At 26.1% G+C, this 26,384-nt stretch overlaps 2 protein-coding genes across 3 annotated transcripts; one reads left to right on the top strand and one right to left on the bottom strand.

The window, feature by feature from the left end:
- The first annotated feature begins 960 nt into the window (after positions 1–960).
- LOC129956920 (bifunctional purine biosynthesis protein ATIC-like) lies at positions 961–18,597 on the top strand. The gene is made up of 17 exons (XM_056068960.1): positions 961–1,188; positions 2,657–2,783; positions 3,668–3,744; positions 4,334–4,400; positions 8,190–8,278; positions 8,360–8,438; positions 11,083–11,179; positions 12,204–12,594; positions 13,478–13,563; positions 14,476–14,565; positions 14,647–14,775; positions 15,054–15,146; positions 15,239–15,312; positions 16,519–16,627; positions 17,497–17,556; positions 17,647–17,742; positions 18,302–18,597. Exons 1-17 carry the CDS (start codon positions 1,167–1,169, stop codon positions 18,419–18,421), a joined length of 1,806 nt encoding a protein of 601 aa, XP_055924935.1. The 5' UTR covers positions 961–1,166; the 3' UTR covers positions 18,422–18,597.
- Positions 18,598–20,511: 1,914 nt separating this feature from the next.
- Positions 20,512–26,205, bottom strand: LOC129956921 (uncharacterized). Of its 2 annotated transcripts, XM_056068962.1 has the most exons (5): positions 25,769–26,203; positions 25,511–25,613; positions 23,519–23,574; positions 22,062–22,128; positions 20,519–20,949 (listed from the first exon to the last, which is right to left on the bottom strand). In XM_056068962.1, the coding sequence occupies exons 1-4, from the start codon at positions 25,847–25,849 to the stop codon at positions 22,096–22,098; spliced, it is 273 nt and encodes a 90-aa protein (XP_055924937.1). In that variant the 5' UTR covers positions 25,850–26,203; the 3' UTR covers positions 20,519–20,949; positions 22,062–22,095. The 2 variants fall into 2 exon arrangements, with proteins under 2 accessions (XP_055924936.1, XP_055924937.1); XM_056068961.1 differs by lacking the exon at positions 22,062–22,128 and having other exon boundaries at positions 20,512–20,949; positions 25,769–26,205.
- Between the last annotated feature and the right edge of the window lie 179 nt (positions 26,206–26,384).

Genomic DNA, 26,384 nt, shown 5'->3' with positions numbered 1-26,384 from the left:
CTTTCTTTTCTTGAGAAAAGCGAAGTTCTCAGTTTATAGAAGCTTACTTTACTTCTATCAGTAAAAGAATCAAAATCATCTACAGATTGGTAATGCTCTGATGACTGATCTTCAAATGAAATGTTCATTTTTATCTATAGAGTCATTAGCAAATGTTTCCAACGGGAAATATAGAATATTAGAAGTGTTTCTCTCACTCGTAAGCGTTCTAAAAAATTTTCAAGTGAGTGTCAAGATCCAACTGTAGAATATTTAATTATTTTTTCCGTTATTAAGCTTTTCTAATTTATACTTTAATAATCATTAAATTCTAATCGTAATTAACTATAATTAATAAAAATGTAGGGTATCTCCTTACAGCCTTACATCACCTTTTCCTAATGCACTTTAATTTTTTTGCAAGCCTTAGCTGGAATTAAAAGGTTTCAGTTTTCCGTTTCAGGTTCATTTCAGTTTCGATTCGGTTTCCCTTTTTCGTATCCAACAACGCGCCCATTATGCTAGATTTTTTGAACATATGTGTTTTGAACCAATCTAGAGTATTAAATTTTAAATTTCAACTATTTAGTCTATTTTTCTGATTTTTCCAGAATTAAATTTGCTCAAAATAAATGAATATAACTAATATTGAATGGCAAGTACCCTATTTTTTTCAAAATTTTCCCGTCGTTTTAGTAACGAAAGAAAATAGAAGAAGCATGCTATGGCATAAATATGTTTTGTATTATTTATAAATTTCAAGTTTGAAAAAAAATTAAAAATTAAATTTTCCCGTGTTTTTTTAATGGACAGTGAGAAAAAGAAATTCTCAACATTAAAACTCGAAATTTGAGATATGGCAACATGTGCCATTGAGCGGTAAATTTTGTTTTGAAGTCTAATTTTTCGCAAGAATTTTATCACACTCTTGCTTAGATAAGATAGCTTTTATCTGTAAATTGAGAATTCAATCAAATAGAGGTCAGATTAAAGACGTTGATCGTTGAGTAGCTTCTTTGGTAATTTTGCTTATCTTCCGACTGTGATACTAAACCACTTTAGATTATTTCATATCTTTCATATCGGACGTATATTTTTTATCTTTACTGCACTTCCAAGAGCTTTTGAAATTGATTTAAAATTACTTTACTTCTTGTCGTTTCCGACGAAAGATCTGGAAAAAAATCATGGCCTCTTCTAATCATATTGGTAGGTATTTTAAACTATGGATGGATAATTTATAAATGAATATCTCTGGATAGTTAATTTACATAATGATTTTATTGTGACATTTTAATTTTCTGATTCCATTTTCTTTAAACTCGATTTAAAATGTGTAATTTAAGAATATATTGAAAAGGAAATATTGCAAATCGAAGTTTTACATGAATTGCTATTGAATAAAATTATGACATTTTAACATTTATTGTGAAAGATTTTTTCATTGTAATATATGTTTTCAAGCATATTTAAATATTTAGTTGCAGTTTTACTCTCCAATCCGTTTACTCAAATTTGTTTATTAAGTGAATATTTTGTGGCGTTTAATTTTTTTAATTTTTACTTTAACAATAGAATATATTTTATATATTTTTGAAATTCATTAATATAATTTATATATTTTTATAATTAATATTTAAGTAGAGGATTACTTACAGTTACAAATGATTACAATAACTTTTAATCTGAAAAAAATTGACATTTCGTAACAAAGTAGACATATAAAATAAATTTGCTTTGTAATTCCTTATTAATCAGTTTTTTCCTAACATCAAGTGATATCTAAAAATTTAAGAAAGAAGAAGATTAAGTAAGGGAGTTAGTCTCATTTGTTCACTATTTTTCCTTATTTTTTTGGTAATTACTCTTCTTGATTATCCAATTTTTTGAAGTTTTATTCTGCCATCTATTAATTTTAAAGCTTTAAAACCAATTTCAGATATTTCTTCTGATATAAAAAAAGAGTTTTGAATATTGACATTGAAATCTCATCAATTTAAAGTTGGATTGCCAGTTTTTGCAGATGTTTGTCAACAAATATTTTATATTACAGTTATACTTCAAATCATTGTAGCAATGCTAAATCTGACTATTGTTAAAAATGTAACAAATGAACTATACAAGAAAATGCTCTTAAGTTTGGTTGTGATTATACTCTTCAAGTTATTGAGATATTTTTTTAACGTTTCTGTGTTTTTTAATTAAAAACCCTATTAAAATTATGAAAAATCTTTTTGTATTGAACTCCACCACCTGAGAAATAACTACATACCAAATTCAGGAGTTCTGGGTTTCTATCCTGCAGAATGATTTGAATAATTTTTGTAATTTACATATATTTAGCCTATAAGTATTATCTAAAAAATCACTTCTTTTGTGGTCGAAACTTACTTTATTGATGTTTATCTCGATTAAGACAGTACTTTAAAATGTACAGATACAATCCTAATATTCAAGAATGTTACTTTATGCTTGTATTAAAAGGCATCTTCTTTTAATTGATGTGAATTTACATAAAAATATTTATTTTAAGTTAAAATAATACTGCCTGGTAACAGCTCCCAAACCATTAGAAAAGTATTAATGGCTTTTATTATTATTATTAATTCAAATAAAAATAATAGAAGAAGAAAAACCCATTCCTGATCTGATTAAAGCATATTTTGAACTTTTATAGCCATTCTCAGTGTATCTGATAAGACAGGACTTATTCCATTTGCTAAAAAATTAGCATCTGCTGGTTTGAACTTAGTTGCTTCAGGTGGAACTGCAAAAGCCTTGAGAGATGCAGGCCTTCAAATCAGGTATTTTAATTAGATTTTTTTTTTTACTCTCATAGAAATCATTTCATCTGTATAATGTCCTAGCAGATTAAATAGGTGCTAGGTCATTTATTCTAATGTTAGTTTTGAAAAGATTATGGGCTCAAGACTCTATTTTACCATAAATCCACCATATATGTTAAATCTATTAATTTTAAAGCAGTGTTTTGCAAGCTTTTGAATAATCCACTTTTTAGAAACCAAATTTATAGCAACTTTATTCATTCTTTGCACGAATTTTTAACCGATAAACAGTACCCATTCATTCTGGAAAGCTTAAGAATAGAAAGAACTTATGTGAAGAAAAAAAGAATTGTTATGGCATACAATAAATATTTATATAAGTAATAATGAGCCACTTCAAAATTAATACTTACAGAAATTGAATTGAAAGTTTATAATGTAAAGGAGTTTCTAATTAGCTAGGCTGGTTAGAGATGAGGCATGGGAGCATAAAGTGAAGTCCCAAAGTTTGAATATCAGGGGACATAACTTGTGTGTTGTATATATATTAAAAAAAAAAGTTATATATATATCATCTACACTTTGAAAGACACTTGCTTTGCTTTGTTTCTTCATTTTTTACCCATTTTTAAATCCACATCGCCTTTCTGTAAGCCATGGAAGAAATATATATACATTAAGATCTTGTTGCAACCACCAATTAAATCATGACTTATAGTTAAAAAAATTTATTCATATTATTTATACTACTTTTTTAAATAATCAATCAGTGTTATTTATATAACCACTATTTGGGGATCATAAATTTGACCATAGACCTAAAACTAATCTAAATTTTGGGACCTAAAATTTTAGAAGTTCTAATATAGAAGAATTTAATGTATTTTCTGAATTATTTTTAGAGATGTTTCCGATTTGACTGGTGCACCTGAGATGCTTGGTGGCAGAGTGAAAACCTTACATCCTGCTGTGCATGCTGGTATGATTTTACTGTATTCATATTCTTGTGCATGCATGATAGATTTTAAAATGCAATTTGGACAGATGGAAAAAAATATTGAAATGTATAAGGTTTTGTTTAAATGAAAATTAATTCGTGTTTTTTTAAAAAAAAGATTATAATTTTTATTTATGTCTTTTATTTATAATGAGAAATAAAAGTGAGCAAAAAAAAAAAAAAGTTTTTTATTCAAAATGGTATATGTTTTTATTTGAGATACAATTATATATATATATATATATATATATATATATATATATAATATACTATTATTTTCATTTGCAATTTTTTCCATTATTTTGAGAATTTCTTGTGTTATGTGAGATTATTTTTAGTAATTTTCCATTATTTTTCTAATTTGATTAATTTTATCTTAAGTTTGAAACTATTGTGATATGAAATTTTCTCACTATTCATTTCTAATTTACTCTAAATAATTTTTAATTTAGAAGAACTTTTTTTACTGTAGTTTTTTTTTCAACATATGAACAATGTAATGTCAGAAACATTAATTTTTCTCAAGTCTTTGAAGTCCATGCACAGGTTATGATTATTATTTTTCTTTAAGGTATTTTATCTACTAAGTCGGAACATGATCGAGCTGATATGAAAAAGCGAGGCTATGATTTTGTAAGGTATCATATTTTATGTTATTAATGCTAGAGATAAGTATTTTAACATTTATATGTAATAAGCAGTTTAGAATTTAATCTTATATTTACTTTTATTTAAAATTGATATGCTTTATATTTATTTATTAGGTAGGAAAGTAGCATTATATTCACAGTAACTGATTATTTTGCTGAAAGCTAATTTAAGCAATTTGATATGGGAAACACAATATGCTTTCTAATTTTTTTATTCTTATTTCTTATTCTCTTTCTTGAATTATGTCTTTACTTAATCAGAAGCATAATTTAAAATAATTGTGTATGCCTTTGTATAGCATATTGTAAATTCTGTATTTTTTAAATATCATTTATGAAGGCCAGTCAAAAAGTTGCACTGTTTTTTAACACAGTTGTTTGACAAAACAAGCATAATCAAAATTTTACACTAATGGTACTGTTATTTCTCAGATTCCAGAGACCTTTACACTTTTGCATATGCATCAGGAGGTGTTTATTTCATTAAAAGAGGGGTGAAAGTGAAGATATGTTTACATTTAGCACTAAATTGAGCTGAGATTATTCCCAGAATAAGGATGCATAATAAGCTTTTTACTTTCTGCTTACTGCCCCTTAATGAAATGCAAGCATCCAAACGTACTATTTTCAGGATTCTGAAAAGAACAATATTTATTAAAGTTCTATACAAAAGTTATTATTTGATATAGTTACTTCCTTTATTTAAATATTTGTCAAAGGCATGGCACATGTTTTTCTATGCTTTCTGCTGGAAGTTTCTGTGCAATGTCCAATAACCACCCTTAGGTTATATCTTTCATCTGAGTGATATTGTTGATGTTCATAGTCCCAAAACTTGGAAGTCAGATGATGTAAGATCAGAATTATAAGGCTTGTATTTAATTCTCAAATGACATTTGAGAATGAAACATTTGTTTGGCTCAAATGTTCTTAATGTTCTTTGAAAGTTTGGTTGTTTTTTGTTCTTTAAAGGATTTACACAATCATTTTTTTAAGGTGTCATAATAAGATGATCATTAATCATGGCATCTGTTGATCTGAATTCAGTATGTACTCCACCTTTTCTGTTCTTTAAAGGATTTACACAATCATTTTTTAAGGTGTCATAATAAGATGATCATTAATCATAGCATCTATTGATCTGAATTCAGTATGTACTCCACCTTTTCTGTTCTTTAAAGGATTTACACAATCATTTTTTTAAGGTGTCATAATAAGATGATTATTAATCATAGCATCTGTTGATCTGAATTCAGTATGTACTTTACCTTTTCTGTTCTTTAAAGGATTTACACAATCATTTTTTTAAGGTGTCATAATAAGATGATCATTAATCATGGCATCTGTTGATCTGAATTCAGTACGTACTTTACCTTTTCTGTTCTTTAAAGGATTTACACAATCATTTTTTTAAGGTGTCATAATAAGATGATCATTAATCATGGCATCTGTTGATCTGAATTCAGTATGTACTTTACCTTTTCTGTTCTTTAAAGGATTTACACAATCATTTTTTAAGGTGTCATAATAAGATGATCATTAATCATGGCATCTGTTGATCTGAATTCAGTATGTACTTTACCTTTTCTCTTCTTTAAAGGATTTAAACAATCATTTTTTTAAGGTGTCATAATAAGATGATCATTAATCATGGCATCTGTTGATCTGAATTCAGTATGTACTTTACCTTTTCTGTTCTTTAAAGGATTTACACAATCACTTTTTTTAAGGTGTCATAATAAGATGATCATTAATCATAGCATCTGTTGATCTGAATTCAGTATGTACTCCACCTTTTCTGTTCTTTAAAGGATTTACACAATCATTTTTTTAAGGTGTCATAATAAGATGATCATTAATCATAGCATCTGTTGATCTGAATTCAGTATGTACTCCACCTTTTCTGTTCTTTAAAGGATTTACACAATCATTTTTTTAAGGTGTCATAATAAGATGATCATTAATCATGGCATCTGTTGATCTGAATTCAGTATGTACTTTACCTTTTCTGTTCTTTAAAGGATTTACACAATCATTTTTTTTAAGGTGTCATAATAAGATGATCATTAATCATGGCATCTGTTGATCTGAATTCAGTATGTACTTTACCTTTTCTGTTCTTTAAAGGATTTACACAATCATTTTTTAAAGTGTCATAATAAGATGATCATTAATCATGGCATCTGTTGATCTGAATTCAGTATGTACTTTACCTTTTCTGTTCTTTAAAGGATTTACACAATCATTTTTTTAAGGTGTCATAATAAGATGATCATTAATCATGGCATCTGTTGATCTGAATTCAGTATGTACTTTAAGTTTTCTGTTCTTTAAAGGATTTACACAATCACTTTTTTTAAGGTGTCATAATAAGATGATCATTAATCATAGCATCTGTTGATCTGAATTCAGTATGTACTTTACCTTTTCTGTTCTTTAAAGAATTTACACAATCATTTTTTTAAGGTGTCATAATAAGATGATCATTAATCATGGCATCTGTTGATCTGAATTCAGTATGTACTTTACCTTTTCTGTTCTTTAAAGGATTTACGCAATCATTTTTTTAAGGTGTCATAATAAGATGATCATTAATCATGGCATCTGTTGATCTGAACTCAGTATGTACTTTACCTTTTCTGTTCTTTAAAGGATTTACACAATCATTTTTTTAAGGTGTCATAATAAGATGATCATTAATCATAGCATCTGTTGATCTGAATTCAGTATGTACTTTACCTTTTCTGTTCTTTAAAGGATTTACACAATCATTTTTTTAAGGTGTCATAATAAGATGATCATTAATCATGGCATCTGTTGATCTGAATTCAGTATGTACTTCACCTTTTCTGTTGGAAAAATGAGCCTGTCATCAATTTAATTTCAAATGGAATTGTTTGGCATATTTTTGAGTTGGAAAAGTTGAATGTTTTCACTTAAGGAAACTGTTTTATTTCATGTGATAAATGATGAACCTGTGTCTCATCTCCAGTGAAAATTTTTTCCCTAACTTTCATTACTTTTTTACTCATAAAGGTTCAGAAATATTTAAACACTTTCAAAATGTTCTCTTTTGTGTTCTGGTAAAAAATGAGGCACCTGTCTAATTTAAACTTTACAGAATTTGAGATTCTGGGCAATAATTTTATATATGCTCCTGTGTGAAATATCCAATTCATTTACGATTTCATCTACTCTCATGTATTTGATTGCAAGAAAATGTTCATTCATCAGAAATCAATCAGAATTAATTCCATCCTTTGTAATAAACATAATTAAAATTTTTGCTTTTTTTTTACTCGAATATGTTGTACCATTTTGTGAAAACTTGACATGATATTTTATATGATATTGCATTTTCACATATTTCATTTCAGTCCAGTTACATCTCCCTTTCCCCCGTAAATCACTACACATTTCTAATTTGGATGTTACTTGCATCTACTGAGATATTAGCAAGCAGACTAAAACTGCTGCATATTTTGTACAGTTTAAGTGTGATTTACTTCCCCCCCCCCCATATATTACTACACTCAGTTTTGCTTACATTTACTTTTTTTTAAGCTTCAATATAAAAATTTTTTCAATAGATTGCTTTGTTTATATTACTTTATAATTTTGAACAGAAGTATTAAAAATTTAAATACTAAATGATAATGAATTAAAATGATACTACTCTATTTTAAAGTTGAAACCTAATGTCTATATTATAGAAATTTTCTGCATAGTTTTTCATTTTAAACGAAATGGATTCATATATGAGATAATTATTTACAGTGTTGTTGTCTGCAATCTATATCCTTTTGTTCAAACTGTTTCAAAACCAAATGTAACTGTTGCTGATGCTGTTGAGAATATTGATATTGGTAAGTTTACTTTTTCTCATTTTTATATATGACAAAATTCTGATTTATAGAAAGTTATAAATATATTATGTATTTAATTAGGTGGAGTGACGTTGCTTCGAGCTGCTGCAAAGAATCATGATCGTGTCCTTATAATTTGTGATCCATCAGATTACAATGTGTAAGTATAATTCAGCCATTATCATTTAATTACTCAGTTTTTAATATTCTGTTTGTTTTTAAAATAAAAACATTAAGTAATATTAACATGACCACCAATTTACCTTCAGAATAACTCCTATATCTGCCAAAGATATTGACTTGATAAGTGACTAGAATAATTCAACATAGAATTAGAAAGTGTTCATGAGTATGTGGAGCCATGATGACTCCAGCTGAAAGAGATTATGTGGTAGACAATTTAAAGAGCAGATGGTTTGATTACTATCTCAGTTGAGTTTAAGTCTGAGAAATTTGGAAAGGAAAGAATGTGAAGCACTATTTATTTTTTATTTAAGCAACTTTTGCCTTGTGGAATGCCACGATGTGCTTGCTCCAAAAGCCATCTGTCAGAGAGAAAAACATCACCATTGCATTCATGTTTATCAAAAATCAATGTACATTTAAATTAATTTTTAGAACTTTTCCGTGTCATAAGTGAACCAGTGCACAATTGAAAAAAATATTCCTGATCCCATAACATTATTTTTGTTTTCTTAATCATCCACAGATGTTCTAGGGTGTTTATTCTTTGATCTTTCTTCATCAAATGGAAATGTTTCATGAGAAAAAAAAAAAAAATTATTGCAACTGATCTCCAGACTAGTAAAGCCATGCATTAGTATTTATTGCAATGCCATTTAGTAAGCAATATTAGCAATTTTGTTGTTGTAGTTGACAATGAAGCATTAGCATCGATTTTTATCTTCTCAGAGCTCCAAATGTAATAAGAATTGCTGAACTATAAATTTGTGTTTACATCTGATAGACCATTGTACCCAATATTCGACTTTCTAATATAAGGTTCATAGAAGTATATAATTTGTTTTTTGTTTTATTTTTAATTTGCCATTTTTTATATGTTTTAACAATGGCACTAAGTGAAGGGCTGCCATCTAAAAATGCTGCCACTTTTAAAGAAAAGGGGGAAAAAAAGCAATATTTCTCTATTTTAATTTAAATAGATCACTCTGCATATTCACGATAGCACAAGTTGCTTCCTGAAATCATTACATACTCTATATGCATTTAAATTTTCTTATGAAATGTTCCTTGAGGCATTTGCAATAGTGTGCTGAATTTGGATGTAGGAAATGGTTGTATTAATGTGATATATACACAAGAGGTCTTAAGCTGGAACAAGCTTTTATTTTCCTTAATATTGTACCTAGACATACACTTCCAGTTACAAAATTTCATTGAATGAAATAAAGAATTGTATGAAAACACTTTGGCTTCTGTGGAGGTTGACTCTAAAATACTGAAAAAAAATGAAATTATTATATGTATTTTCTATTGTGTAAAAATGTCAATTAGTAAAATTTTTCTCTTGCATTCATCTATGTACACACATTACACATTTTTCTATATAAAATTCGCAAATATAAGCTTATTTTTAGAGTCTGAAGAGTTAAAAAATTTAGATGAAGGCATTTATTTCAGAAATGCAAATTTAGTAAATACAGAAAACTGTCATATCAAAATATTTACCTGTTTGTGCCTCATCCAATCATTGTGACAAAATTTTCTAATTAAGCATAATCTTGTACATTTTGATTGGTTGATAGGTGCAATGTAGACTTTATAAAGAAGAGAAGAGAAACTTGAACATTTTAATTATCTTCAAGAAGTACTAGAATATTGAACAAGAAAATAAAAGTCTTTGCTCATACTTGTGTGCTTTTGAACGGAATTATATATTTTAATAACAAACGTTTGGTTATACTGACAATTTATGTTATATGTAATCATAATGCTGGTTTAGTTGCAGAAGAATATTAATGTTGTTTTCTGAATTCTTGGCATCCTACTAGGCCGTATGTTTGCAGAATAATTTAGTCATTATAAACTCCAGGACCCTTATTTTCTTCGTGAGGAACCGGGAGGATGAAGTGTTATGCAAGTGATGCAGAAATTGACATTTTAGCTTATTTTCCAAGTTATTCTGAAGTTAGCACTCAACATTTCAAAAACAAAATTGTAGAGCAAATTTTGACATAGCTGACATCCATGCAGGATTTGTGGAATAAATGCATTATACAACAGTTACATGAACAATTACACAATCAATATTTAGAATTTTTCAATTGCGCCATACTTTACAAAGTAAATATCAGCCTTTGAAGAGGAGATTTGGAGCTAAGCCTTGGCTCTGAATTAATTTGAGATTTGATTCCGCCAAAGAGGCTAAGGACATATTAACTATAATAGAGATTCAGATGATCAGATGCTTTTTATTTAATAATTAAGAAAGATGTTTTGTTGTTGAAAGGTTAAACATATCGGTTTGAAACATTAAATGTATTAATTTGAAGCTCTAAATGTGTATTGGCCAATTGACGATGGATCAAAATTAAGAGTTTCTTATAATAGCTTTTATGTAGTTTCATAATGGACTATCCAACTAAGTATGGAAGGCTGTTGCAGCACTTTAACTGCTATTTTTTGGAATTCAGCTGATTTATTTGAAAAATTATTTTAAAATAATAAGCAGTCATTAAATTTATAAAATAGATGGATATTTTATAAATTTTGGGAATGTAATTTTCAGTAAGTTATTTCTATTATTTTAAATTGCAAATTTAAAGTTTTTATTTTGTTTCTAGGGTTACTGATGTTATTGAGAAAAGTGGAGATTCAAAAGCTTTGGATGTTCTGCTAAATGAAGAATCCCTAGATTTAAGGAGAAAATTAGCTCTAAAAGTAATAAATCATTCCAAAGAGTAATTTCTTTTTTATCAAAATATTCTTCAAACTCTTGTATTGTAATAATATGCTATGTACATTGCTGTGTAAGTATGTGTCAGGAGATCTATTGGATTTCTATTTTATTTATAAATGTTTTAATAATGTGGGAGAAAAAAATTCTTTTATTCACTGTTTCATACATATTTTAATCATTTTTATTTTATTTTAAACATTTATCACAATTCCATTATATTAATAGCTGTAGCAGAATTAATTTTATCTTCCAAATGTGTAATTTCTACAAATTAGATAATAAAATTAATTTTTATGTATTATTGCATCTCAAACTAAATTCCTAAATTTTTAAATTTCTTTTAATGAACATATTTTAACACTTTATACAAATGGTTTCACAACAATATCCATATTTTCTTGCAATTAAAATTACAGACAGAATTCATATCTTATATGTCTTAGTACAAATAAATTTGCATATCTCTATCTTTATATTTATATCTTCAGCACTGAACATTAAATTCAGACTGTATTTTTACATTTGTATGTATTTTTAATGCAATCTAATTTTTAGGCAGTTTTCATACAGAAAATTATTAATTATAAACAGCTGAACTGTAGTAAATATCAAGGCCTCAATTATAGTATAGATTTTATCTTTAAATTTTTTTTCTATGTTTACTTTTTATTTTGGTAGATATGCTGATTGTTGCTAAAATTGTTTTAATGAAGTCTATTTACATTATGTCATAATTGCATGACAAAAACTAATTTTATGAATCATTTAGTATCCAGTTAAATGTTATCTAATGCTGTGTTTTAACATAATGCTATAAGCAGTTACTGAAAAATGTACTATTGGCTTCAAAATTAATTTGGTTTGACATATTCATGTATATCACATGAACATGAAATGTTTTCATTACAAGCATCTTCTGATTATAAATAATGTTCTGCATAATAATAAGTAATGCTACCGTATCATTTCTCGTCTTTTTCTTGTTAACATCTACGTTATTTTTAGGCTTTCAACCACACTGCTGAATATGACACAGCAATTTCCAATTATTTCCGAGGTGAATTCAGCCAAGGTGTTTCTCAGTTAACTTTGAGGTATGGAATGAATCCTCATCAAAAGCCAGCCCAAGTTTATACAACTGGACCTAAGTTACCTTTCAGTGTTCTGAATGGATCACCTGGCTTCATCAACTTTTGTGATGCTCTCAATGCTTGGCAGTTGGTTACTGAACTGAAACAGAACTTAGACCTTCCAGCTGCAGCTTCTTTTAAACACGTGAGTCCAGCGGGAGCAGCTGTTGCTGTACCCTTGACATATGAAGAATCAAAAGTCTGCATGGTTGATGATTTGTATGAAAATCTATCACCTTTAGCTACTGCATATGCAAGAGCAAGAGGTAAATTTTAATTCCTAATTATAATCCTTTCTAACAAGTTTTAAGACTAAGAAATTAAATACTTAAAGTTTGGAATACTTAATTTTGAACATGCATTGAGTCAGTATGCATTTCAAGTAGGCATTTGCTCAAAGCTGCTGGACTAAATGCATGCATAGACTGGTCAATTGAAAAATTGCTTTTAATTGCCTAAAAAATAAATTTATAAAAAATTCAAATTCTGAGAATTATAAAATATTATGATTAGAGTTTGTTTTTACATTGAATTATTAAAATCATTATTAAATAAATTAAAGTTTAGATTAAGTTAAAAATGTATCGATTAACAGAGGGATTTCATTAATATGTACTGCCCCAGGCTGTAAAATACCCAAATTTGTGACTGTGTTCATTAGTATCAATAGCGTACATAAAAATAAATATTTTGTGTAGAATATGTTTTGCATTTATTTATCCATTTCATCTTTTTATGAGTTATTCTTGCCTGAATTTGTAAGTATTTATTCTCCCTTAACACATTAATATATAACAAAAAAAGAGCACTGATTAGGTCAATATTGCAGAACTAGATTCTCAGTTTGAACACTGTGAAAAACATTTAAAAGTTGACACTAAATGAAAAATATTTCTTTAATCAATAAAGCTTTTTGAGAATATTTGATTTTTCAATGAAAAATTTACTTTTGAAATTTTAATCATTGAATCAATATTTTTTATTCTGAATAAAAGCTGCATTATAACTTTTGTTCAAATGATTATTTCATGTCTAAATTAAAATATTGATAAGCAGAATCAAACTAAAATATTATGTTATGTAAGTTATTTACATAAAATACTTAATACATTTTTAGTGTTGGAGCTGAAATTTTTTCTCAATTCTCAGGTGCTGATAGAATGTCATCGTTTGGAGATTTTGTTGCTTTGTCTGATATTTGTGATGCAGTAACAGCAAAAATAATTTCTAGAGAAGTAAGTATATCTACTTTGAATTGATTTATTATAAAGTTGTGTGAGTCAATTTAAAATTACTTTCGTATAATTTTAGAACATTATTATTATATATGAAAAAGTGCACTCACAATCAATAAAACATATTTAGTTTTACAGAAAGTTGTCATAATACACATACATATATTCATATAAACTGTACACTTTTCTTATTCTTAGTGCAATGATATTTATATTTTTCTATGAAATAGGAATTTTTTAAATTTTAATTGAAAAATGGAATTTTAAATTAAGTTATATACTCTTTGTATACACTTATATAGAATTACATAATTCATATCCAAAAATAAAAAATTATGTAGTTTAGTGTTAAAGTTCTACTTTATTAAAAGAAATGTATATTCTATATGATTAATAGAGTATGTTTGCCTAAAAATAGAATGATGGTCATTTTGCTTATTTAGTGTTTGACATTGTTCATTAAAAATAGTTTCAGAAGCTTTTTAACTGTATTTTCTTAATATTTCAATTGTATTTTAATAGCCACTGTGAGAAATATTATCTGTTCCATGCATGTGATATTTTTGCCTATAAAATTATTGAGTCACTTTTTATGTAGCATTGAAAAGATTGAATTAGGCAGCAGTGAAAAGATGAAAAGATTGAATGTCGTGATTAAACCATTACCATTTAAAATTTTCAATTAAGATTTTTTGATAAAAATGTTACACACAGTAAAAGGAAATACTTCTTCCTTTCATGCCTATTATATATTTTTCTTTTAATCTTTTGAATATGATAAATATAATTATAATGACACTTTTATGATAAATATAATGATAATGACACTTTTATGATAAATATAATTATGCAATTTTATAATTGGTAATTTATAGTTTTAAGTCTAAAATTTATTTTTAACTACTCTTATAGGTATCTGATGGAATAATTGCCCCTGGTTATGAGCCTGCTGCTCTAGAAATCTTGAAAAAGAAGAAGAATGGCGGTTACTGTGTATTACAGGTCTGTATTTTTTAAATGTAAATTTTTGTTTTGTACCTTTTGCACTGGCTAAGAATTATTTTCATTGAATTTATTTTTCAGATGGACCCAACCTATAAACCATCTGATTTAGAAGTTCGAACTCTCTTTGGCCTTAATCTTTCTCAGAAGAGGAATGATGCTGTGATTGATAAGAATTTATTCACCAATATTATTTCTAAAAACAAGACAGTAAGTTCAGATTTAAGAATTTGTGTACATGTAAACATATTAGAGCATTTGCTATCTAAAAGTCAAACCTTGCTAAATTCTGAACTGATTTTATTTAAATAGCAATAAAATTTGCCACTGCTGTATAATTGATACATTTCAGAGACAAAAAACTTTTTAATTAAAACATTTTGTAAGAGCATATTCATCAATATGTGAGCTTGATAATTTAAGATTTTTACAACTAAAGTTTGAAAATAATTTAAAAATATGACCTTTCACTTTTTTTTCTTTTAAAGCTTTCGGCTGATGGTGTTCGTGATTTGATAGTGGCAACCACAGCAGTGAAATACACTCAATCCAATTCAGTCTGTTATGCAAAGAATGGCCAGGCAAGTTTATCTCTAATTTATTTATTTAATTTTAAAACTGCTTGATTGTAGATTCCAAAAGCAAATAAAATAGATTTATTATTTCCTTTTAGGTGATAGGTACTGGTGCTGGACAGCAATCTCGTATTCATTGCACCAGATTAGCTGGCGATAAAGCTAATATTTGGTAAATTTCTTCCTTATTGACACAATTTTATAATTTTGTCTCTAAGCAGCTTTCTAAATTTTTATGTAAACAATTCCTTTAAAGTACTGCCTTTTTATGTAATAATAATTTCAAAATGTTGTATGATAATTTAAATTAAATTTATCTTTTGCCATGAAATTTCATATTCCATTACTGTTCTGTAAAATTACAGATATATGACACTTAATAAATGGTTAATTAAAAAAAGTTAATGTGTTTGAATTTGTTTTGCACATTATGCAGATATAAAAGTCGATTATAATTTGAGAAAATATAGGTTTCGTATAAAAAATATGTTTTTAACAATATATATATATATATATTGTAAAATATTTATTATTGCTTGCTTAGAACTACAACTGTCGAGATTCATTTGTCACTATTTGGAGAAGCACTGCTGCTCATTTTTATATTTCTTAATGATAATATTGTGCTTATTTATTAGATTGTGTAGGTTCTTAATGATAATATGGTGCTTATTTATTATATTTTCAAAAGACTGCTAATTTTTTTTTTCTTTTCTATTTGAAAATCCATATTGAAGTACGAATTTTGGGATTGTACCTAAAACATATGTGTCATGTTTTATCAAAAATGTAATTGCTAATGTTTTCATTAATGTTGTCCTTTGTGTTACAATTAATTTCATTATCTTTTCATAATTATTGCCCCATTTTTCAGTAAATTAATTTGTTCCATTAAATATCTTTATAACACCATTTACTGTATTATACCAAAGCTTCTGGAACCTGTTCTACGTGAAAAATTTGTCACCAATTCACAAGAAAATGAAGTATCAATTCATGTTAAAAAAAATCCAAGTAATTATTATTTTTGCTTACAGATACCAAACAATGTGCAAGGAAGGCTATATGAAAATTTTCATGATCTTATTTAAGTTACTACCCATGATACCACTGACTTCTTAAAGTCAGTGGGCTTGTCTTGACAAGAGCCATTAGAAACAACAGCTACTACTACCCATGCTTTAAATAAGATATCTTATTAAATAAATTTAAAAAAAAAAAAAATTGAAATTCAAACTTGTTTTTTGCAATGCACATGGTTGACAAATATTAACTGTTCATTTAAAAAATATAACTATTACTTTTTTAATTTTGATGATATTTGTCTCTGAATTCTGTTTAAAAGTTATAAATTTACAACTGATTTTTTTTCTTTTAGGTGGTTGCGTCATCACCCAAAAGTCTTAGGTATGCAGTTCCAAAAAGGTGTCAAACGTGCTGAAATTTCGAACATCATTGATGTTTTTGTCAGTGGCACAATTGGAAAAGTAAGTATTTTACTCTTATTGATATTCAAATAAAAATTATTAATTTTTTTAGTCATTAGAATAAAATTTTAAATATTTGTATGAATTAAACTTCAATCAAATTTAGATTTGATGCTTAATCAGCTATATTACTTTGATTTTAACAATAATCAAATAACAAGGAAAATTTAAGTTATTTGCATGTATATTGTAAAAATATTAGCTATTTTCTGTAATTATTAGATTAAACACTATTTTGAGATTGACTTTAATTTTTTTCTTTATATCTATTTGAGTAGAAAAAAATTATTAGTAAACAACACTGTAACTAAAAAATACCATTTTTATTGCTGATATTTTGCTAATTTTAAAGGCAGAAAAGATTTATAAAATAAAAGATTAGGTCTTTTCTTCTAAATTACATTAAATTATTGATAACAGATTATGAATAATAACCTACAAATTTAATTTCATTCCTTGCTTTTTTAATCAATAATAATAAATGTCAGCATCAATATGTTCAAACTTTTGAAATGTATTCCACCATTTTAAATTGCCATGAATAATGTGTTATTTTAAGAATGTGATAGCACAGAATACAGAGTTTCCAATTTCAAATTGGGTCATTATTGTAGTTTTATTTTTGATAATTTAATTTTATACATAATGTGAAATAAAATATCTTTATATTGATCATCTGTTGTTGAGTGCACTATTTTGGTCAATAAAATTAAAAGTGGAATTTATTAAATATTTTATATTGTTCACATTTTAATAAAATGGAAAGGGATTTTAAAAGACCTAGATATATTCCAGTGAATGTAAATACATGCTTTTTTGTTCTCTTGCAATATGTTTGGGAATAAAACTAATTGAACATATTATTTTAGGATATGCCCTTGGAACAATTCCAGAATTCTCTTGTAAATCCTCCTACTCCTCTTACTGAAGTAAGTGAAATATTTTCCGACAATTTAATTTAGGTGTTTAATGTAAAAAATTGAACATTTTTATGACTTCTTCCTCTTGTTTTATTCTAGGCTGAAAAAGCTGACTGGATCAAACAATTAAATGGAGTGGCTTTAAGCTCAGATGCATTTTTCCCTTTTAGAGATAATATTGATCGAGCACATCAAGTGAGTATTCTATTAGTTTTATACTTTATAAAAATGTAAAATTTATGGGAAATATTTTAATGTCAAGCAATATGGTTTCTGAAATTTTGCTATTTGCATTTTTCTTATAATATCAATTTCTAAAATTCTTTTGATACTATTCTAAATTTATTCATATTTTACAATTTTTAAAATATGTAAATTAAATGGGAAAAATTAAATGTTCTTGACTCAAATGGAAAGTATCAATTAATTATTTTCTATTCTAAAATAATATTCATATGTATATCAGATTAATAGTCATAAAATAATTTTACATATATAAATGCTTAATTAAGGATTTCAAAACATGATCATTTGTTAAATTAATGAACAAGATATATTGTATAAAAATTAAATTAGAAAACTTATGTCAGCAGTATTACATTAATAAGCAATCCTAAGAAGAAGAGTTATTTGTTTGTTGTAGCAAAATTTAGTATTTTTATTTCTACCATTTAATTAAAGATCAATTTTTCATCTCATAAAATTAAATTAGTGTTTAACCCTTCTAATCACATTTTTTTAAAAATATTTCCAGAGTGGTGTTTCATACGTGGTTAGCCCTGGTGGTTCAACTAATGATGAATGTGTGATAACTGCTTGTGACGAATATGGAATGGTATTGATTCACACTAACTTACGATTGTTCCATCATTAAATTCTGATGTTTTTGAAATAACTATTCCATTATATCTTAACAGTTCCTACTGCATTGTTAAAGAACTTTCTACCAGCTTTATCTGAGAATTTTTTTACTACAAAAAATTTTATAACAGTGTTTTTTCTTAAAATATATAAAATTTATTTTTGTTAATAAAATATCATTGTGTTAAATTTTAAAGCTGTTATTTGCTTATATTTCTGACCTTCAGTGTTTGAGATTTGTAATCCTGGGTATAGGATTTGCTGGGAATCAAAATATTCCCAGTACAAATGATATTAGTGAAAATGCCTTATGGTCCAGAAATAAATGCTAAGGCAATCAAATCTTTATACAAATTTAATAGCCTAAGAAAGGACATTTCCATTCATATAATATTAGGAATCTAATATATGTATTAATATGTAACAATTTTTTAGTCTTGATAAATATATTTTCATATCTCTGTGATGAATGGATTAGTATATATAATTGATATATCTGTTGATCTTATAAAGATATCATAGCACTCAAACATTGAGAATTCATTTTTTTTTGTAACCTGAAATTTTATTACATTTATCTGCTGACTCTTACACACAAAAAAATATTGCCAATATCATCATTTCAATATGTTATTCAGTCTCCTTCAGTAAATATAATGTCATAAATGGAGATGTGATTACAAAATTTTAACTGATTTTATAAATGTTATATAAAGTAGTCTTACAAATAATAGGATAATCCAAATAAATATGAAACAAATTTTTCCAGCTTGTGACTCTTTAAGGTGGCAGAACATTTTCAATCGCAACAAAATGAGTACATATTTTTAAAAAATGAATTTGATATTCATTTGTTTATGAAAACTTTTTGATGGCCTTCATAACTAATTATACAAAAAAATTTAAGGCTTAACCTACAGTTGAGGGGGAGGAGTATAATTTATTTCAACTGATGTGTAGAATAGTTTTGTTTTATCTCACAGAAAGTTCAGATGGAGAAAATCTTGATAAACTCATCTGCTTTTATAATGCAAATATTTCAACATAAACAGAATGGTCAAATTTATGTAACTATTCATTCAATTGCTTCAAAATTTTATGTTCAATCAAGTATATATTTGATTTCTATGAGAACTAAACCAGATTGGAAATTTGCATCTATTCCAATGTTATCATTAGTGGCAACTCATTCCTTAGAGTCACAACGAAGTTTTGCAAATTATTTCATTTGTTGTATAATATGTTAAATTTTTGTCAAAATTTTATCGATCTCATTAGACTGAAGATCATATTTTAACCATCTTATTCAAAACATTTTGATTGCCAAATGCCATTTCATGAAATCTCATGACAAGACAGATTATTTCACATGGTTCTCACTATGCAGCTTAGAATATCACTGCCAAGTCTGCTGATTTTGCATCTCATACATAAAATATTTACATCTGACTTCTTTAAACATGTTTTCTATCTAGCAATTGTGATATGCATGATGGAAAAAATTGGTTTGATGATCTGCTTTGAAAACATTCTGACCATGGAATAACTTCTTGGGTAATAAATGCTAACTAAAAGTTTCTCAAAATTTCAGTTGCTTTTCTTTTAAAAATACAGAATACACCATATATATCAATAAAAGCTTTTTAGTGTAATCCAGATCAAATATAAAATATAGAAGAATATGATATTTTAGGCTTTAAGTTCAATTTGTTTTTATTTTAGCTCTGTTATAAATAATTGCATTTTTAGAGGGGAAATTAAAAATATTTATTACACATTTTTAGACTAGTACTTCCTTGTTTACTGGAAGTGGAGCTGATATTTAATGCTGTTGAAAATATATAGAATTTAGCTTGTGACTTTGAATATAAGAATTTTTGCTTAGTTGAGAACAAAAATACCCCTGTCTCAACCTGTAATTCATCTCCTTGAGTATCTTGTAACACTTCTGATTTCGGAGTTAACAGTCTCTCAGTATATGTGTTAAGTAGTGTATAACTATTCGATGGATGATTAATTTTTTTTTATATCAACATCTTTAAGACATATGAAGAAAGTTCATTTATTCTGATAAAATATTTGTTAAATTTACATATCATCAAATGCATTAACTGTACATCAAAATTGGTGAAGAATCAAATCTGAGAAGGACTTATTAATTTTACAAAAATTCTTGTGAAAAAAGCTTCAAGGAATAATATAAACTCATTAATGAGTTTTGATTATTTGTTTTATTAATATTTTAAGCAAAAATTCACTACATATTTTTGATCGTTTAAATAAACCTTCTTAATTGACATTCTTGTAAATATTAAATTTGTATTTTTGCTTCAAATCAACTGCAGATACTATTACAAGTACACCTTGTAATTTTGAACCATTATTAAGATAAAAAGGACTGACTACAATATTTAAGCATCAACATAAGTCTATATGAATTCAACAGGAATGGTTTGAGACTCCAACTTACAATCTTCTAGGCACAAAACTGATTTACTGCTATTATATTAGGTATTTAATAAGGTGAAGCGTAATGTTTACCTAGAATTCAAAAATACAGTAAAATTAGCATAATTATAAATATTTAATAGATAAAACATCTACAGAGTAAATTTATATAAATTTGAATGGTCATTTATTTTTGTTACACAGGTTTCTTAGTACCTAGAAAGATTTAACTGTGCTATTTTATATGACCCCTCCTCCCAAAGGGAGTGAAATGGGATTAAAAGATATTGCTTGACATAAATTCTAAACAAAGTGCTGAAAAAAATATTTTTACAGCATTTTAAAATTTAATAAATCAGCTTTATAGTGATATAAATTTTATTGCCGTATTTTCTTCCAATTTTAATTAATTTACAAATTTTTGACAGTTTCATTTTTTTTGTCAAAATATTAAACCTATTTCACTGTTATTTATGTTATTATTCTCTGGGTTATGTTTTGCATTTATCAGTTGCAGATTTTTGCTAATATTCAGCTAATTTTGTCACATACTTTAGTACTTTTAAAATTTCAATGTGCCCAATTAGCATGTAATTTTATAGTTTTCAGCTTCAGTTTAGTGAATAGTATTTCTTTTCAATTAATGGATTTTTTTATAAGTTTAAAATCCAAATACTCAATTTTGAATATTACAAATATGGATTTGTGAATTACAAAATCTGCACCAAACCATATTTTAAAAATATATGCTTATTTATATGTATATTGGCATTCCCAATGCTCACATTGCATTTTAATCCACAATAATTTACTTAATGCCTATCTAAATTTTTTAATTAGTGGAAATATTAAAATGCCATTTAGTATTGTAATAAATTAACTTTAATATTAAAATGCTTTATCGTTAAAATTAAGCTTCTTATTTCGACTCTTTGCTTATCAAATTCATCCCATTAATTTGAATATTACAGCCAAAGCTACAGTGATTTGTCTTTATTAATATGCTTTTCGTAGCTTAAATTCAGTTTTCTGGCACCAATTTTTCCACACAGACTAGCCTTATGAATACAAATAATCACTAAGTATAAACTAAATTAAATATAAATTTTATATTTATTAAAAAAATAATATTTAAATGAAATTTTTATCAAAATTATGATCAGTAAATTTTATTTATTTAAATAGAAATAGATTGAAATTTATACCTGACAAAGAAGTTATTTGATAATAGAAATCCTTTTATGAATGCTTTTTTTCCTTCAAGATGATTATCTATTTGACAAAAAGAATATATAAAATTCTGAAATTATATATGGAAAATTACAAAAGATTGCAGTTTGATTTGAAAAAATACATATCTTGATAATTTTCTTAAATAATTTTTAATGCAGTGGCAAATTAATAAATGAGGGAAGCTTATTAGTTACATCACATCATACTCAAAATTCTCAAGGGAGATAATAACATTGAAAGTCTGTCAGAATAAATAAAATATATAATATATAGAAGCAATAAAAATATAGATATTTATAAGGTGGATAATGGTGAAAAATAACAGAAAGAAAGACAATTTAGCAATTCGAAGCATTTTTAACACAGTTATGATTTTACGCAGTTAATCCCACATTACAATTTTCAGTTTAATCGTGTGTTAATGAGTCATGAGTATTCTTATTCCATGCTTCTCTAGATATATCTGATTTGGTTTTCAGAAATCATTCAAAAAAAGAACTCATCCATTAACAATATATTTACAAAATAATTATATAATTTCAAATAATTGAGTTGTTTTTGTGAGGTTTTAGAAACAGATTCTTGTATTGTAAATATTTGCTACTGACATAAGAAGTCGCTCCAGCACTACATGCATGAGTTGTTGTTTTTGCGGGGTTTTAGAAACTAATTCTTGTATTATAAATATTTGCTAGCGATATATGAAGTGACTCTGGTACTACATGCATGTTAGATAATAATAATAATTTAAGGTAATAGCTACTCTTTTGTCACTTTTTCTTTCAGCTGCTACTTTGTTTCCTACTATTTATTTGGTAACAAAATCTTGAAACAGCATGCATGTAAAACATTAACATAATAACAGAGCTCTACACCTCATAAACCAAATCTGAAATATTATACATTAGTATGGCTACATAGTTTTCAGTGGTATAATGACCCAACATAAAAAAAATCAGTAAAATCATTATAATGACAAATTTATTTATGGTTTAGTTATAATCATGTTTAAAAAAATACCTTTGGAAATATAGCTCAATCTTCATACACAGTAACCGCATAATTCATTTTTAAATAAGATTTAAAAAGATTTTTGCACATTTAAAAAAGTAAATATATATATTTATGATTTCAATGAAATAAATTAAAAGGACTTAAACATTTTCTGATGAAGATATTATTTAAATCCTGAATTAAAAGCATTTAAATGTAATTTTAAATATATGATAGGACTTGTAAGTAGATAGTTATTGATTTCTAATTTTGCAGAAATATTTATTTCAGTTTAAATTCATCATATGGATTGTATGAACATTTTTTAGATTTACGATTTAACCAGTAAAATTAATCATACATATAGTAATGTATAAATAACAAATATAGCTAGAGTAACATAAAAGCAAAAATTTAATAAATTTTATATACATACCGTATTTTGCATAGAAGCCACATTTTCTTTTAATATTACCTCAAAGATATACATACCTATAAAAATTACATTAAATTATTTTTTATAACATTTATATATGTATATTTTATATACATTTTTTAGTGTATATATATATATATATATATATATATATGTATTATCAATATACAAAGAAGGACTTATTTTATAACTGATGATGAATATAATAATGTTGGGAGAAATTATGAAAATTTGGGAGAATTTTTGTCATACTTAAAATTTATAAATGAAGTTAGTTATTGAAAAATTACTGAATATTAATAGTTTTAATTGGTTAATAAAAAAATTGTCACTTCTATGGCTTTTTGTTACTAATAAATAAAGTATTTATTGGATTAGTCATGAGTCAATTGAAGTTTTAAAACTATAACACCAATATATACAAGATACTAAATTAACATAAAAACATAACAAAATAATATGAATTAACATAAGAAAAACATTTCTATCGGTGATATTAAAATTACTCGCACAGCTTCAATATAGATCCCCACTGGCAATATTTTATAGCAGATTTTTTATTTTTATTTTTGGCATCTTACAACCTGGGATTTGTTTTGAGAACACTGGAATTTGTTTTGCCTGTTTGCTAATAACAATATGATATTTATCTAGATAATGAAAAAAAAAAAAAAAAAAATTGTCAATATAAAATACAGTTAATAAAGACTCGTATCAAAGTTATTCTAAATTATTTAATATTACTGATATATTCACTGCTTCTGAAGATTATTTATTTATTCAAAAGAGACTTTAAAATTGTTATAAGGTAAGTTATTAAAAAATCACCAAGAATTAGTGTGTTCAATTAGTACTAGTGAATCAACAATATTTTGAAATATTGATTTAATTACATACCTCTGACAAACTTAAAGTTTAAATACATGTCATATGAATATAGTCAAAAGATTAATATCTTCTATGTTTTTAATAGTATCATGACATATTTAGTGATTAATCACTAGCATGCAGTTAATACATAAGCAAATTTTAAAATAATTGTATTAATCTCTTATTTTGAAATAATAAAGGATATTTAATAAAAAATGAAATATAATAATAAAAAAAATGTTTGCTTCCAAATCTGAACTGGTTCTCCCTTCTAATAGCGAGATCATGTTTGATTCCAACGGTAATTAAATTAGGTAGATTTAAAGTACATTATTTAAAGATCACTGTCAAAGTTAAATTAAAAAAAAAAATGCAATTACTTTAGCTGAAATTAAGATATTAGTACCAAGCTATTACAGTTCAAGGCAAGCATGTTTTTAAATAGAGCTTTTGATTTCTTAAAATCTAAGTCTCTGTAAATAAAAGAGAAAAATGTATGCGTGTTTTAGTACTCTACAGAACAAACTATTTGATCTAGAATTAGAAAACTTAGGGAAAAATGAAAGTTATTTTTGCACCATCTAAAAAATTGTCCTCTTAATGACATCAATTTAGTTCCTGTACAGTTTTTGTCTAGAATTTTGACAATTATTTAAAAACATTTTTTTTTGCATAATTTTTAACAATAAATCTTATTGCTGCTATAAAATACAAACATCTTTTATAGTGTTATCATGCATTTAATCACATGATTTTCTTCCCTTGTTGAAAGTTAAGTTTAATTTTGCTAATTATGTTTGTAGTTTATCTATAGAAAACCACACAATGAAATTTAGAAGACAGATTACCAGAACGATTACACTTTTAATATATCTATGATGGGAAAGATTTTGAATTTTTAGGATGGTTCATATACACAATAGCAGAACTGGTGCAAGGCAATTAAAATAAGCTTTAATGTTGAAACATTTTGTTGAAAGAATTAAAAATGATATAAAAAATTTCATTACAATTCAATATTTTTAACAAAGTACTTTTTTAGTAACCAGCTGATTAATGATATATAAAAAGTACAACAACAAAAATTTTAAATTCAAGTACAAAGAATAAATAAAATCTTACCAAACCCACAAAAGAACATAACCCCAAAAAGGATCGGAATTCCAAAAACCAATTCAGTAGCAGGGAAGTAATCATGTATAAAATTATCTTCTGGTATGAACGGCTAGAAAATAAATACGTTTTAAGAAATTCAGAATTTATTTTTAAATGATAAATAAACATAAAGGGCAATGCTGAAAATATACTAACAAACCTAAAGTAATTTGCAACATATTTAAAAACTTATTAATCCTTCTATTTTAAATATGTAAAAAATACCTGTATAAGAATTTTCAACGACAAAGCAATGAATATGATAACACCAGCTGCAATCATGAAACAACCAATTTTTGCTGACATGATTGATCAAAATTATAAGGCACTATTGTGATGAGGAAATCGATAATATCACATTTCATTCTTGTTTAGTAATACATTTAAAGAGAAGTAAATATTTTTATCTGGAACCGAATTTACTTTTACAACAACTAGTAAAAAAATACTTTCAGAACATTTTCAAAGTAACAAGGAGTGAATTCAATTTATTCGTACAGACGACTGCAACAGCAACAACAAAAAAAAGTCTTTTCCACCAGAATATTAAATAATTGAACTTGAATATAAATAGTATATAGCAACAAAGATTGTTATCTTTGAGTACTAAATAATTTTAGCAGATGACAAAAATTCAAATCATAATAATAAACAAATTAAAAAATGCAAAAAAGGACATGAGAAATCATTCTGAAATTGGCAACAATACGATGAAAGAGTTAAAGAAAAATATGAATCCCCGAAAAAATTGGAGGAAAAAAAAAAGAAAAATATGCATTTTATTCTACTTTGAAATGTTAAAAAAAAAAAAAATCACATTGAAAAAATTTGTTTGTACTTT

The sequence above is a fragment of the Argiope bruennichi genome, chromosome 11 (genome assembly GCF_947563725.1).
Source record: "Argiope bruennichi chromosome 11, qqArgBrue1.1, whole genome shotgun sequence".
NCBI lineage: Eukaryota > Metazoa > Arthropoda > Arachnida > Araneae > Araneidae > Argiope > Argiope bruennichi.
This window is presented reverse-complemented; position numbering and strand designations above follow the sequence as displayed.